The sequence below is a fragment of the Rosa chinensis genome, chromosome 2, assembly GCF_002994745.2.
Source record: "Rosa chinensis cultivar Old Blush chromosome 2, RchiOBHm-V2, whole genome shotgun sequence".
Taxonomy (NCBI): domain Eukaryota; kingdom Viridiplantae; phylum Streptophyta; class Magnoliopsida; order Rosales; family Rosaceae; genus Rosa; species Rosa chinensis.
This window is the reverse complement of record NC_037089.1, coordinates 15,515,745-15,531,666: the sequence shown is the minus strand read 5'-3', so window position 1 is coordinate 15,531,666 and position 15,922 is coordinate 15,515,745. Positions and strand designations below refer to the sequence as shown.

At 36.1% G+C, this 15,922-nt stretch overlaps 2 protein-coding genes across 2 annotated transcripts; both read left to right on the top strand.

Annotated features, from left to right (window-relative positions):
• Positions 1–1,599: 1,599 nt before the first annotated feature.
• LOC112185828 (pentatricopeptide repeat-containing protein At4g37170) lies at positions 1,600–3,830 on the top strand. Its single transcript, XM_024324151.2, has one exon. It carries the CDS (start codon positions 1,642–1,644, stop codon positions 3,715–3,717), a length of 2,076 nt encoding a protein of 691 aa, XP_024179919.1. The 5' UTR covers positions 1,600–1,641; the 3' UTR covers positions 3,718–3,830.
• Positions 3,831–10,926: 7,096 nt separating this feature from the next.
• Positions 10,927–11,388, top strand: LOC112183781. Its single transcript, XM_024322117.1, has one exon. The coding sequence runs from the start codon at positions 10,927–10,929 to the stop codon at positions 11,386–11,388; it is 462 nt and encodes a 153-aa protein (XP_024177885.1).
• Positions 11,389–15,922: the final 4,534 nt, after the last annotated feature.

Here is a 15,922-nt window from a genome sequence, read left to right as displayed (position 1 = left end):
CACCAAAGATCGAGTTGGAAACAATCGTTTTCTCAAATCATGAAGATGAATATAATAGTGAAATAGCCGTGTCCATCGATCTCAGAATTTCAGGAAGAAATAACTCGGTCGGATTTTTATCTCTGTACCATCACCAACAACAACGTCAAAACTGACTTTTGTAATGAAAGTACGTGATGGCTAAGGTTTAACTAATTTTTAACACGCTTTATGTCGTATAATCATAAGAACATCATAATCTTTCTAGATTTTAATTTTTTCAGGAAAGCGATATAAAAGGCTAACTCTTCGCCCTTATGCAAAATTTTATTAATAGAAAGGGTGTATTGTACTTTATACTATTAGGGGAGTATTGTATATGAAATTAGTGGAATTTTAAAGAAATTCATGAAACTTAAAAGTCTGGGTGTATTCAATCAGGATTTTAAAAAGACTTCATGAATTTTACCAAAAATAAAGAGGTATTCAATTAGGACTTTTAAAAATGAATGTGGTATTCAAAATATCATTCATACTTATAGAATTAGAATATCATGGATAATTTATTCAAAAAAAAAAAAAAGAATATCATGGATAATTATGGACTTTGTAGTGTAAGGGCATCTCTAACAGACTACTTATTTCAAAATAAATTTAATATTTAGCTTATTTTAGGCTAAAATTCTACTCCAACAGAATACCTAAACAAAGTTAAATTTAACTTTTGCTACATTTTCTAGCTATATTTAGCTAGGATGAGAGAAAATTTAACTAAAACCTAAATTTAACTTGAAATTTAGGTATTCTGCTGGAGCATAACTCAATAGCTTACTAATTATATTTCACTTTTAGCTATTTTTAACTATGAATATAAGTATCACTGTTGGAGATGCTCTAAAGTATACATACCAAACTTCAATAATTTTCCAGTCACTAAACCAAAGATTTGTAAGAGTATCAAATTCTTCTCTATAGGTGCGAAGAGGTTAGTCTTCCATCATCTCTCTTTCTTGAAATTTTGCCTTTTCTCTAATATTTTATGATATCAACATCTTTTTATATCAAACATATTCATTGTAGTTGTTGAATGTGATTTTTTTTGTTTTTCAATTGTGATACTTGGATTCCTAACAGCAATAAAAATGATTTATGAAACTCTAAAACTCAAATATTTGGTCTACCTCTAAAATCTTGAATAGTATTGCTATGAAATACTGAATTGTGTCTTCTTAATTATTCTTATCAATTTTAATTTATATTACAATTCAACGAAAGGTTAAACAATTGAATTTCAATTTATTGATATAGATCAAGACATTGACCAATATATTGTTATGATATATGTTAATCGGCGAAAACGAAGATGAGAATAATTAACCATAAACATCAAGTGATCTATATTATATTTTTTGTTGGACGAGAGATTAGGAATGAGAATGGACTAGTTAGATAGAGTAATATTCATTCATTTGGATCAATGTCTGCTAAAAAATACTTAACAGTTGAAGAGAGAGCGAACTATTATCTTGTTTTGCGTTTGAGTTGCATTAGACGTTGAGTAGACGTTTGGGTCAACGTCTACTAAAAAATACTTGACAATTCAAGACCAATACCAAATGGTTTAGTTATGGTAGCTTCCATAACCACTACCATAACTGAGCAATGAAATTCTTAAATGAGAAAATCTCAAAGTCCTTTCCTCTACCATTCTTCAACAGAACCCACTCATTTTCTTCACAAACAAACTTAAACAAACCTTTAACCCATAAATCTTTCTTCAAATCAAACACCAAAGACGGCCTGGTTAGCCGTTTATGCAAAGACGGGAAATTTACACAAGCCATAGACATTCTTTGCGACCAAAACCGCTTAGCCGAAGCAGTTCAATTACTCAGCCACATTGTTAGACCCTCTACTTCTCTATACTCGACCCTCTTACAGCATTGTCTTCAGCACCGTGCTCTTGATCAGGCCAAATTGGTCCATTCCCACACAAGAGTCTCCGGTTTCGAGCCGGGGCTTTTCCTTTGTAACCGTTTCATTGATTTGTACGCAAAATGTGGGAGTCTTTTGGACGCCCAGAAGGTGTTTGAGGAAATGCCTGAGAGGGATTTGTGTTCTTGGAATACTATGATTTCTGGGTATGCCAAAGTGCGGAAGATCGGTGAAGCTAGGAAACTGTTTGATGAAATGCCTCAAAGAGATAATTTTTCTTGGACGGCGATGATTTCCGGGTACGTTCGGCACCAAAGGCCTAATGAGGCTTTGGAGTTGTATAGGACGATGCAGAGACGAGAGTGTTCAAAGTCTAACAAGTTCACTGTGTCTAGCGTTCTTGCTGCTTCAGCAGCTATTCACAGTTTGAGAATGGGGAAGGAGATTCATGGTTATATAACGCGAACTGGGTTGGACTCGGATGAGGTGGTTTGGACTGCCTTGTCGGATATGTATGGGAAATGTGGGAGTATAGAGGAAGCTAGGCGCATTTTCGATAAGATGGTGAATCGAGATGTTGTGACATGGACGGCGATGATTGGGAGATACTTTGAGGATGGGAAGAAGGACGAGGGACTTGCCTTGTTTTCGGAGTTGATGAAATCCGGGATTAGACCTAATGAGTTCACGTTTGCAGGGGTTTTGAATGCCTGTGCTGATCATGCTACTGAGAACCTAGGCAAGCAGGTACAAGGATACATGACACGGATAGGATTCGATCCCTTTTCGTTTGCAGCAAGTGCCCTTGTTCATATGTATTCAAAGTGTGGAAACACTGCTAATGCGAATAAGGTGTTGAAAGGGATGCCCGGTCCAGATTTGGTTTCATGGACTTCCCTCATTGTTGGATATGCTCAGAGTGGTCAAGCTGAGGAGGCTCTTCAGTTGTTTGAGTCACTACTTAAATCAGGTACTCGGCCTGATCACGTAACATTTGTAGGTGTTCTTTCAGCTTGTACTCATGCTGGATTAGTCGATAAAGGACTTGAGTATTTCTATTCTATTAAGGCAAAACATGGGTTAAAACATACTGCGGACCACTATGCATGCGTAGTTGATTTGTTAGCCCGAGCTGGCCGATTTGATGAAGCCGAGAATATTATAAGTGAAATGCCCATGAAGCCTAGTAAGTTCTTATGGGCCTCCTTAATTGGTGGTTGTAGAATTCATGGAAACGTCAAGCTGGCAAAGCGAGCTGCAGAGGCATTGTTTGAGATAGAACCTGAGAATCCTGCTACTTATGTTACTCTGGCCAACATTTACGCTACCGCTGGCATGTGGAGTGAAGTAACAAAGGTTAGAAAGGAAATGGATGAAAGTGGGATAATAAAGAAACCAGGTCTGAGTTGGATTGAGATCAAGAGAGAGATGCATGTTTTCTTAGTTGGAGATCAGTCTCACCCCAGATACAATGAAATAGATCACTTTTTGAGTGAAATTTCGAAGAGGATGAAAGAAGAAGGGTATGTTCCTGACACGAACTTTGTGCTGCATGATGTTGAGGAGGAGCAGAAAGAGCAGAACCTCTCGTACCACAGTGAGAAGCTTGCAGTTGCATTCGGCATTGTTTCTACTCCACCAGGAACTGCAATCAAGGTTTTTAAGAATTTAAGAACATGTGTAGATTGTCATAATGCAATTAAATTTATTTCCAAGATTTCTAACAGAAAAATAGTAGTGCGGGATTCAAATCGATTCCATTGGTTTGAGGATGGGAAGTGTTCATGTCTCGATTATTGGTGATTTGAATTGTTAAAGCATTTTTGTAGAATGCCATCTGGGAACTTTGCACTTATTCTTCTGAGCTGAAAAGGGGTCTTTACTAACAACAGTTCTTGTTCACAGTTGACTGAAATCTAAAATTGTACAGAAAAGGGAATACTGGATTTTAGAAACTATTTCTTTTTAAATGAATAAACAAATTCACTTTATTACTAATTTTGAGCAGAGAATTATGTTATCACCTCTTACAAGGCAAATTACATTTATTCTTCACTTTCCACATGTTTGTAGACAGTAATTTTGGACATATCTAAGCTGTATCTTAATCTTCCATAGCTCCACAAGTAACCAAATTCAGAAGGATTCTCTTCGGTTTGTACAGTACAATCTTCTTTAGTCCAGCAAACCTACCCAAAAGCTTTCTTCCACTTAGCTTGAAAATCCAAGCACTCTGTCCTCCCCTTTCATGCACATTCTCCATTTGATCATCCCATCTCCTACAGAGCTCCTTCATGTCAGCCGAAATCCTTACAACATCCAATGCCACCTTAACTTGCAAGTCAATCGTAATCAGCCTTCCAAGAGAAATATCCAACTCTTGGAGCTTCTTGTAGTACCTCTGGCTGTTGTAGAAGGTGCAGCAACCCGACTTTGAACACTTATCGACTAACTCCTTACCTTGAATTAGCTGTAGACGTAATCGGTGGACCACATCATCCTGGAGATGTTCTTCAGATAAACAATCGATTTCATAGATTTTTGGAGCGATGGATTGGATTGTGAATTCAAGTTGTGCAAGAATGGACTCATAGTTGTGCGCTCTGTCCCTGGCTTGCGAAACAGCTCTCAATAAGGCCTCTAGTGCATGTCCTATTGTAGCCTCTATAAAGAGTTGTTCCATTATTTTTTATTTGTACCTTTTTGTAACAAAAGCTTGTTTTTTGGTTGGAGATTAGGGAGTAATGCTTGTATTATTTATAGTTCTCTGCTTCTAGTGGCTTAATTGAAATTACATGAATAAAACACTATGGAATTAAGAAGTGATCAAGGCATGGACTTGGTCTAATACTACGTAAAGACAGATCAAAGCATGGATTATCTAGAAGAGATTTGATTACAAGTTACAGCCAATTAAGCTGCTGATTGACAAGGTCAAGGTTCAAGAATTATATTCAACAGTACAGCCAAGCAACGCAGGCGAAGCAGCTTCTGAACTTTCTTCTCCTTTTCTTCCTAAGTTGTCACCTCTTTCCTTATATTTTACTTCGTATCTTCTCGTTTACCATTTTACAATACTTTTTTCCAGTTAGGTACATCAAAATTTGTTCACGAAAAGAATGTTGTGCCGTATAATGGTCTCAGATATGGGAACACACATTTAACATTATTTGTAGCATGATCTACTTAAAAAACTTAAGTAGAGATAATAAATAGGGTTATTATCACAAATGGTACCTGAACTATACCTCAATCTTATCGATGGTACCTAAACTTCAATTTTGATCACAACCAGTACCCGAACTTTTCTATTTCATTTTAAATGGTACCTAGAGCCACCTCTGGTCACTATTCCGTCTAAAAACGACATGGGAGGCGATCATAGTGATGATTTTTGATGATTTCGAGGGTTGTGATCATATATAGTGATGATTTTTTGGTAATAGACTTGCCTTGAACTTATTTTTTTTATTTTTTATTTTCTTAGATTTGGCTTTTTTCGCCGGAATAGTGACCGAAGGTGGCCTTAGGTACCATTTAAAATGAAATCGAAAAATTCAGGTACTGATTGTGATCAAAATTGAAGTTCAGGTAGAGGATAAGTTCAGGTACCATTTATGATAATAACCCTAATAAATATATATAATGAAAAAAAAAAAGTATGTATACAATTATTACTTGAATTTGAAATGTAGGCAGTTACAGAGTAGTCGAAATGTTTAAAATGATGAATAAAAATTGCTTAGAATTTCTCCTAGAAAAGCACATACTCTCACTCAAAATCAACCGACTTTATGTAAATGTACACTTCGTATATGGTTTAACATTTTTTCTCCTAAATTGTCCTTGTATCTGTATATTGCTTGATCACCTAGAAGATCTTGTCCATAATGTCATTAAAACAAAAGTCACACATTTCTATTTACTATATGTTTAGTCCTAAGCTCGACACCTTCCGCAACGAGTTATCTCTTTATCATGGAAGTATCAGTTTCATGTACAATAGCAACAATACAACACTCCAGACTCCCAGAAGCATTACTTCCTCCATTGAAAAATTCATCCAACTCAATCTCGATCCATCCATCTTTTCTGCTTCGAGCTTGTGGAGGTACATTATCTCTTGGAGAATCCAGGAACACACTATGCTGATACACATAGAACATTTATAATTTGCAACAACAACCTGCTTCAGCCTTCTGCAAAAGAATCAGGAAGCCATGCCGGGAGGATAAAGAGAGCTATACTTTTTTGTGGGTTATAGACCTTACTACTATACAAAATCAACATGTCAAATGCTAAATCGCAGAACTTATCAAGCAATTTCTTCTCAAATATTTTAGTGCTGGTTCGTTGACAGAGAATATACATGTTCCACCGCATGGGGACGCGTATGTACTGTAATTGTGTAATACTGCTGCCTTTTCTTTCTTTTATTTTTCGAGCTACGCGTTCAGCCGTGCGTGGTCCCCACTGTTTTAGGCTTAAGAAACTTCAACCTCAAGTTATAAACCCATCGCGACAAATTGATCAAACTTTTTTGAACTTTAGATCCAATTTTGTTATTATCAAACTGTGCTTTCTATTATATATCTTTCACTAAATTTATAAAAGAGAATAATTAAAATTTTGTTCTAGCCGTCCTAAAAGATATAAACGGATAAATTATTAATCTATCTTAAAATTGAAGTTCACTAAGAATTAGATTTGATTGATTAAAATGGAGATTGTAAGAGTATAAGCGATGAAGTTGGCTAGATCATGAACATTTTGAGCAACTATATACCACATATAATGTTTAATGTAGTTAGTGTAAACTAAAATAAGATTGTACTCAATCTAATAGAACACAAAACATAATTAAGATTAACATAAGCATAACTTTAAGATGAACAAAATATAAATCATGTATACCAACTTGAATTAGTCATGATAGATTCTCCTCTATCCAATTATGTGTGCAAACTTTTAAGTGGCCAAGTTTATGAATAGCGTGGTGATTGATATAGCAGGGATCTAAGATTTTTATAGGCATCAAGGACTAGGTTCCTTTAATTTATGGTTTCTTAGTCCTAATTGATATAGGCATTTGTCAAACTATTTTATGTACATTTAGGATTACTCTATAATTGAGTAATCAACAATATATATATATATATATATATATATATATATATATATATACCGTATTCAGTACTGATTATACATAAAGAGGTTAATTACATACTTGAATAATTAAAGCTAATTATGTGTTCTGCAACTAAGGTAGCTAATTTGTTGCGGTTCATAGTAAACATTGATAAGTCCATATTAATTCTTACATTAAATTCTATTTAGTCCAATATCTTTTCAATCATATCAGATCGTTGCGCATAGGACCTGAGACAAATGACCTTGAATGAGAAAATAATCAAGGATCTTCGTCCAAAGGAACTTGAGCATCGTGTTGATAAATGCTTAGGCATTTTGACAAGGTCAAGCCTTGAAGCACCCCAATGATCGTCCGTAGTCTTGATCCTGAAAATGATTTTCTTCATCCAAAGGATGATGACGAAGATGTGCTAGAGGTAGAAGTGTCTTACTTAAGTACAATAGACGCATTATTGTGCTTAGCTCAATGCCCAAGACCAGACATCTTATTTGCAGTGAACTTGTTAGCTAAGGTATAGCTCTACGCCAACGCGTCGCCATTGGATTGGTGTAAAAGATATCTTTCGGTACTTAAGATGTACGATTGATATGGGCTTGTTCTATCCTTACAGAAAGATTATGGATTCGGACCCATCACATGCCAGGAACGCCGCCAACACTGGCCTCCGTCTACTATTCCCATCCCAAAACGACATGTGTTTTGGAAGGTTTTGCTAATATTGGGTATCTCTCTGACCCATACAAAGGTCATTCCCAAACTGGTTAAGCGTTCACCATGGGTAAAGACCGTGATATCTTGGAGGTCTACATAACAGACCATAGTCGCTATATCTTTGAAACCATGCAGAGATTATTGCTCTTCACGAAGTAGTTCGTGAATGTTTATGGATTGGATCCATAATTACGCATGTTCGAACAATTGTGGTTTGAAGTCTACCACAGATGAGCTTATGAGCATTTAGGATAATGCTGCTTATTTTAACTAAATGAAGCAAGGCTACATCAAAAGTGACAACACCAAAGATAATCAGCAACAACAAACTCTCCTCAAGATCAAAGTGAACTAGGTTTGATCTGAGGACAGTGTGCCATATTTGCTCTCTAAGTCATTGTCTAAATTTCACTTTCGAGAAACATGTTGGTAGCATATCTGAACTCCCATGAATGTAGTCATTAGGGGGACATGCAGACATCAGGGGAAGATGTCTACATGTATGGTCTTGAAAAGTGAAGGGTGTGTTGTGCTCTTTTTCCCTTTCGACCGAGATTATTTTTGTCCCACCGGATTTTTGTTACTCGGCAAGGTTTTTAATGAGGCAACGAGAGGAGCACCACTTTTGGGCGACACAAGGGGAAGTATTCAAGTAAATCCAGAATATGTGTCTGGCCCAAACTCTAGGTTATTTGACTTAGTTGTAATAGGGTTTTGAATTAGAGATATTCTCGGAGATATTCATATCCGATTAATTGTATGATTATCTTTCCTTGTATAACTCTGATTCTATGTCTTGTAATCCTCTATATAAAGAAGCCCCTATTATCAATAAAAGTACGACTCAATTCTCTCCCAATTTTGGTTTTCCTTAAACATTATCTACATTTTACTAGAAAAATAAATTATTATCTTTTTAATGTATTGGTACATTAATGTACCTGAAAACCTTTTTTTTTTTTTTTTCCCTTATAAACTTTATTCCAATTTATTTGACATTACCTGTGTCAATCAGACTGAAGCTTGTTGAACGATAGAGGAGCAGCAACTCTAAGCAAGCGGCAGTTCCAGCAACTACAAATTCCTTTTTCTTTATCAGAAACAACGCATGTTGAGCATGGTCTCTCCAAATGAAAAAGACAACATATAAAACCAAAGCAGAAACTAGCAAAAAAGGAACCGCTGACCAAATCAATCCTACTACGAAAGAAATCGCCGCCCATATTGATCCTACTAGAACAGAAAACGCTGCCCAAACCGACCCTGCCAAAAACGAAAGCGGCACCCAAACCAATCCTAGAATTCATAGCAAAATTACATCCCGTAAACAGAACAAGAGCATCATAAATGTGATAGAGTTTTGAAATTGCTCATATCTTTCTACATTTTTCGTTGCCCAAAGATAAATTTCCTCCAATACCTCCCTTGCAAAAGCTGGTACAAAATATTTGTACCAGTTCGCAACTACTGCTTCAACTGCGAGAATTTTCTTCAACACCATCTTATATATATATATTCCTGCAAGTGTATCAAGCTATGTTATAATCAGTGTTTATGTACATTTGTGAGTGATTGCGTATATGTGCTATATGTATGTTTGCAGTTTGGTATCAGAGCATCTCACAAAATGCATAAACCGATTTTGTTATGAAAATGCTTCAGAGTTTTGGAAATGTTCCTTTCTTTAGCTTTCTTTAATGTCAGACTATGAAACAACAAAAGAACGTCAAATGAACAAATATTAGAACCTTGTTTTCACAATGACTACTCCTTCCACTCAGTTGGGAATTTTGGGGCTTTAGAGATCATACGTGTTGTGCTTCAATTGATTTTTTTTGCTTGCCATGGGTGATTGGTTAGTCTCTAGATTTCAAAAATCATGTATATATATATATATATATATATATATACACATCTGTACACCAAATTTGATCAGACTAACCAGCTTATGCAGCGCGGGAGCGTCCGGGTACGTTCTCATCGATTCCTTTGAAATTGTATAATTTCTCAGTAATTTATATGCATAAGAACCCTAGAGCGCACCTGGGGCGCACTTAAGACACTAGGCTGGTGCCCAGATGGAATTTACATTTCTCGCTTGATGGATTGTGATCTAATATGATTGCTGCTGTGATTGTGTTTGGTTAAATCATGTTGTGAAATGCATAATCCTAATCCTGCAATTATATGATCACTATCGTCTGTCAATACGCCTACAAAAAATTTTAACTACTAAAGTCTCCCAAATCTGCAAATATCTGTTAAAATTTTTAAAATGCAAGAACAGCTAGTGTTCTAAACTATATTCACAAGTGAAGACATAAAGTACCAGCTGCTGGTTCTGGAATATAGATGTTTTGATAATGAATTTTGCACACAGCAAACCATTGTTGAAACTTTTATCGTTCATGAAGTTACAGGATCAGGAAATTGTATTTTGCTTTTAAATCGCAAGGAAATTGTATTTTGCTTTTAAATCGCAATTGTATCTTTTACAGGAGGATTGACTATTGATGTACTTTAGAATGCAAAATAGCACACTACATTTTGATCAAACATGCATCTGGTTTATTTGTTCTTTTCTTATCACACAGATTATGACTGAACATATAATATAGCAGCTTGATTAATATTGGTTTTTTGATAAGGAACCTAAAGAGTTTTATCATGTTCTAACACACATGGAGACTTGATGAAAATAAAGAGAAATTGGGGCTTGATTCTGTGTTATTTTAAGTTATATGTCTGACTGCTATATAACTTGCAGATTGCTTTATTAGGGAGAATTCCACAAATGGTCACTCAACTATGACTCATTCGACACTTTGGTCACTGAAGTTTCAAATATATCACTTTGGTCACTCAACTATTACATTGTCAATCACTTAAGTCACCCAAAGAGTATTTTTTATAATTTTTTTTAATGAAAAAAATTAACAAAGTGACTTAAGTGATTGACAATGTAATAGTTGAGTGACCAAAGTGATATATTTGAAACTTCAGTGACCAAAGTGTCGAATAAGTCATAGTTGAGTGACCATTTGTGAAATTTTCCCTATATTTTATGATTGTTTGTTTTTCTTTAAACTTAAACTCTCATAAAACTTCATGAAAGAAAACTTAGACTTCTTTTCTTTTCTTTTTCAGCAATGAACAACTCAGGACTAAGTTTAGCTACTATTGAGCCACTTAATGGACACAACTTTAAGAAGTGGAGGTCTGATATTGAGCTGTACCTGGGAAATATTGATAATTGTTTAACTAAAGAGGCACCTGTGATTACTAATGCAAGCACAGCCCAAGATAGGGTGAAGTTTGTTAAGTGGATTAGGGCCAATAGGATGTCTCTGTTGATTATGAAAAGGCTTATGAGTGATGCTGTGAAGGGTAGCTTCCCAGATAAGGCAACAGCAAGAGAGTATCTGGACTTAATTGCAGAAATGTTCAAAGAGAATGAAAAAGCTGAAACTAGCATTCTGTTGAACACCCTGAATAATCTGAAGTATACTGCTTCTGTGGGAATTAGGGAGCATATAATGAAGTTCATTGATGTTGCCACAAAGCTGAAAGACTTAGATATGCCTCTGCAAGACCAGCTTATACCCTTATAGTTCACCAAGCCCTGAATTCTTTGCCTAGTCAGCTCAACCAGCTGAAAACCACCTATGCTGCCCAGAAAGATAAGTGGAGCATGAATGAGCTCATTGCTGTGTGTGTGCAAGAAGAGAGCAGAATTAGAAGTGAGAAGGAAGTGACAAGGGATGTGAATCTGGTCAGTAAGCCACAGTGGCAGAAGAAAAAAGGTAAAGCTATGAGTGACCCTAGCAAACCATCTACTTCAGGAGTTAAGAAACCTTTTCAGGCCAAGGGTGAGGGAAAATTCAAGTGCTTCTTTTGTAAAAAGGAGGGGCACATGAAGAGGGATTGCAACTCATACAAGAAGTGGATTGCAAAGAAATCAGGTAACGTAATTTTTCCCATTGAGATTAATTTGATAGATGTTACTCCTGATTCTCGGTGGTTGGATTCGGGCTCACCGATACATATTATTACTTCGATGTAGGGGTATCTAAGGAGCAGGACTCCAAGAAGGAGTGAGTGCAATATATGCGCTGGAAACGGCATGAAGGTGGCGGTCAAAGCTATTGGAACAGTTAGACTAGTCTTAGATAGTGGAAATTTTTTGGATTTAGATTCAATTTATTGTATTCCTTCAATCAAAAGGAATTTAGTTTCGTTTACCCTCCTTGTAAAAACTGGTTACAGCTTGAACAATGATTTAGCTAGTGGAATAAAAATCCTTCATGCTTCAGTTTATTATGGTTAAGCTTCTTTGGTTAATGATTACTGGAAAATAAATTGCTCCTATCCTAAAGAAATACTGCTTGTTGAGAACTCATAAAAGATAACTGCAAAGAAGAGAAAGTATAATGAAAAGTCAGCTTTTCTATGGCACAGGAGACTCGGACATGTCTCAAAAGAAAGATTGCAGTCATTAGTAAAAGAAAACATTCTGCCTGAGCTTGATTGTAGTGACTTAGATACCTGCATCGAATGTGTGAAAGGAAAAATGACTAACAGTTAGAAAAAGGGAGCAAATAGGAGTACTGAATTTTATGGACCCTTCTCTCATAAAACCATATGTGGAAACAAATATTTTATCACCTTTATCGATGACTTCTCAAGGTATTGCTATGTATACTTGATACCGGAGAAATCACAAGCACTTGACATGTTTAAAATCTTCAGAGCAGAAGCTAAAAAGTAATTAGATAAGAAGATTAAGGTGGTGAGATCAGATAGGGGGAGAATACTATGGTAGGTTTACTGAAGCTGGGCATAACAAGGGTGCTTTTGCATTATACTTGCAAGAGCATGGTATTGTTGCACAGTACACTACACCTTGGACCCCTGAGCAAAACGGGGTTGCAGAGAGGAAGAATAGAACATTGCTGAACATGATTAGAAGCATGATGTGCACTTCAGGTCTTCCAAGATTTTTGTGGGGAGAAGCACTTAAAACTGCTAATTACCTCACAAATCGAACTCCTAGTTAGCAAGTTTGTAATCAACACACCTTTTGAACAGTGGAATAAAAGAAAACCAAGTTTGCAGCACACACATGTAAGGGGTTGCAAGGCTGAAGCTAGATTATATAATTCTCAAGAGTCAAAACTTGACTCTAAGACTGTGAGTGCTTATTTCATAGGCTACCCTGATAAATCTAAGGGTTTTAAATTTTACTGCCCAAATCACAGTACTAGAATTATGGAGACTTCAAAAGCTCTTTTTGTCAAAGAGATGAATTATTTACATGATTTTGAAGATCTGGAGCTTGAATTTCAAGAAATACCAGAAGAAGATTCACCAGAAAACTCTAATGTTGTGTCTCTTGAACCCCTATAGTTGCCTAATTATTTAGCAACTGAGACCTTAGTTGAACCAATAGTTCCAGTAGTTCTAAAGCCATACATTCCCATTGAACAAGTTGAAAATGTGGCTGAAAATGTAGAACCTGCACAACTCGCACAACTTGAACAAGTTTTGAGGAGATCACAGAGGGAGAGAAAGTCTGTTATTCCAGCAGATTTTCATGTTTATTTACAAGAAGCTGAAGATGAAGTTGTTGAAGACAATGATCCTTTGACTTACAGGCAAGCTATGGAATCATAAAATGCAGAAAAGTGGATAGAAGCAATGCAGGCAGAAATGGACTCGATGAAAGTTAATAAAGTCTGGAAACTTGTGGAGCCAGTGAAGGGCCATAGAGCAATAGGATGTAACTGGGTGTTCAAGACTAAAAGAAGTGCAGATGGGAGTGTAGAAAGGTATAAAGCCAGGTTAGTGGCTCAGGGTTTTACGCAGCAGGAATGAGTTGATTTTACTGAAACCTTTTCTTCTGTGTCCACCAAAGATGCATTTAGGGTGATAATGGCTTTAGTTGCTCACTATGACATGGAATTACATCAAATGGATGTAAAGACCGCTTTTCTAAATGGTGATTTAGAAGAGGAAATCTATATGAGGCAACTTGAAGGGTTTTCTAAAGCTGGAACAGAAAACATGGTGTGCAAGTTATGTAAATCCATGTATGGATTGAAACAAGCATCAAGACAATGGTATATGAAATTCAATGCAATAGTGAGCTCACATGGATTTACTGAGAATCTGGTAGACCAATGTGTTTACATGAAGAGAACGGGCAGAAATTTCATTTTTCTGATACTTTACGTGGATGATATCTTGTTTGCCAGCAATGATACTAATCTGCTATCAGAAACTAAAGTCTTTCTATCAAAACACTTTGATATGAAGGACTTAGGTGAGGCTGCATATGTTCTTGGCATTGAGATCAAGAGAGATAGAAGTAGAAATCTATTGGGGCTTTCACAACAAAGTTATATATCAAAGGTGTTGAAGAGATTTGATATGCAGCAATGTTCAAATGGTGAAGCACCAATTTCTAAGGGAGATAAATTGAGCAAGTCACAGTGTCCAAGCAATGATTTGGAAAGGGAAGAAATGAAGAACAGACCATATGCTCAACTGGTAGGAAGTTTAATGTACGCTCAAGTGTGTACAAGGCTAGATTTGGCATTTGCGGTGGGAGTTTTAGCAAGATTCCAATCAGATCCAGGTTACAAGCATTGGATTGCAGGCAAAAAGGTGCTTAGATATTTGCAGAGAACTAAGCATCACATGCTTGTATATAGAAGAGTGAAGGAACTAGAAGTTGTTGGCTATACTGACTTTGACTTTGCAGGGAGTTATCCAGCATCAGGAAAATCGACTTCTGGTTATGTGTATATGTTGGCTGGTGGAGCAATTGCTTGGAGCAGTGTAAAGCAAACTCTCACGGCTACTTCTACAATGCAAGCAGAATTTGTTGCTGTTTATGAAGGAACTTGTGAAGGGCTATGGCTGAAGAATTTTATTAGCCAAACCAAACTAGTTGACACCATTATTAGCAAACCCTTGAAGATATTTTGTGACAACACAGCAGCAATGTTCTTTACCAAGAACAACAAAAGATCTTCAAACTCTAAGCATATAGACTTGAAGTACTATAGTGTGAGGGAGAAAGTGAAACATGGTGAGATTTTTGTTGCTAATATTGACACCTTGTAACAATTAGCTAATCCATTCACCAATGCACTCTCAGTTGCAGCTTTCCAAAAGCATACTGTAGAAATTGGTGTCTTACCTAGTTTAGATTGTTGAAAATAGTGGGAGTTGTTCTAAGTTTTCTAATTCTTTTAATGCTTCTTTTGTATGACATTGAGACAATGATTTCATTATATATGTAATAAAGTTTTTCCCTATGGAAATTTTCAGTTAATACCATGGTTTTCTATTTTGCTGCAGCATTATTTTATTTTGAGCTATATATAGATGCTTGTTTTAACAGCTGTTATTCTTATGAGTATGAATGCATTTTGCTTAAATGTATGGCTGCATTATTTGATCATACTTATGAACAGAAAACATATCAGGTGGATTTATGGTGGAATCTATGTTTTCATGGATTTTGTTGATATATACAAGATCATAAAGAATGACAGTTTATTTTTAGCATATATGTCAGATTCGTGCAGGAGCTCAATTAAACATATAGATCATATCTTGTTGGAGATTCATGTATTATTTTGCTGCTGCAATGTGGTTCTGGAATTCAATTAACTTGTTAGTTATTTGTTGTTCTTTGGCTCAATGTTGCAACAATATAATGACAGAGTCTTGAAATGGTTGGTGAGACTATGTGGTACTTTGTGCACACTCCAGATTATTGCTATGCTAAGTTTATACTAGTTTTCTTGTCATGTAAATTTGTGATGGTCCAAGTGGGAGAATGAAAGAATGTATTGGACCTTATCACATATTTACTTAAGACAACAACTAGAGGATTAAGAGAAGCAAGTGGTGCTGCATAGAACTCTAATTCTTGAGAAGATATCTTAGACGTTTCTGAAACACAAACGTTTGCTTATCTGGTATATTAGATAAGTCTAGATATGTATACAAAAGAGGCGCAACCTAGTGAAACACAAACACTCTTATGGGAAGAGGACTGTGTTTTCTGCTCCTATATAAAGGCATAGTCGTCCCTGCGTTTTCTCTACACCGAGTTACAAGAGTCTTGCCCCA

Excerpts from the sequence above, each read along its gene's own strand:
- LOC112183781 (XM_024322117.1), top strand. The coding sequence starts at position 10,927 with ATGAACAACTCAGGACTAAGTTTAGCTACTATTGAGCCACTTAATGGA.
- LOC112185828 (XM_024324151.2), top strand. The coding sequence starts at position 1,642 with ATGAAATTCTTAAATGAGAAAATCTCAAAGTCCTTTCCTCTACCATTC.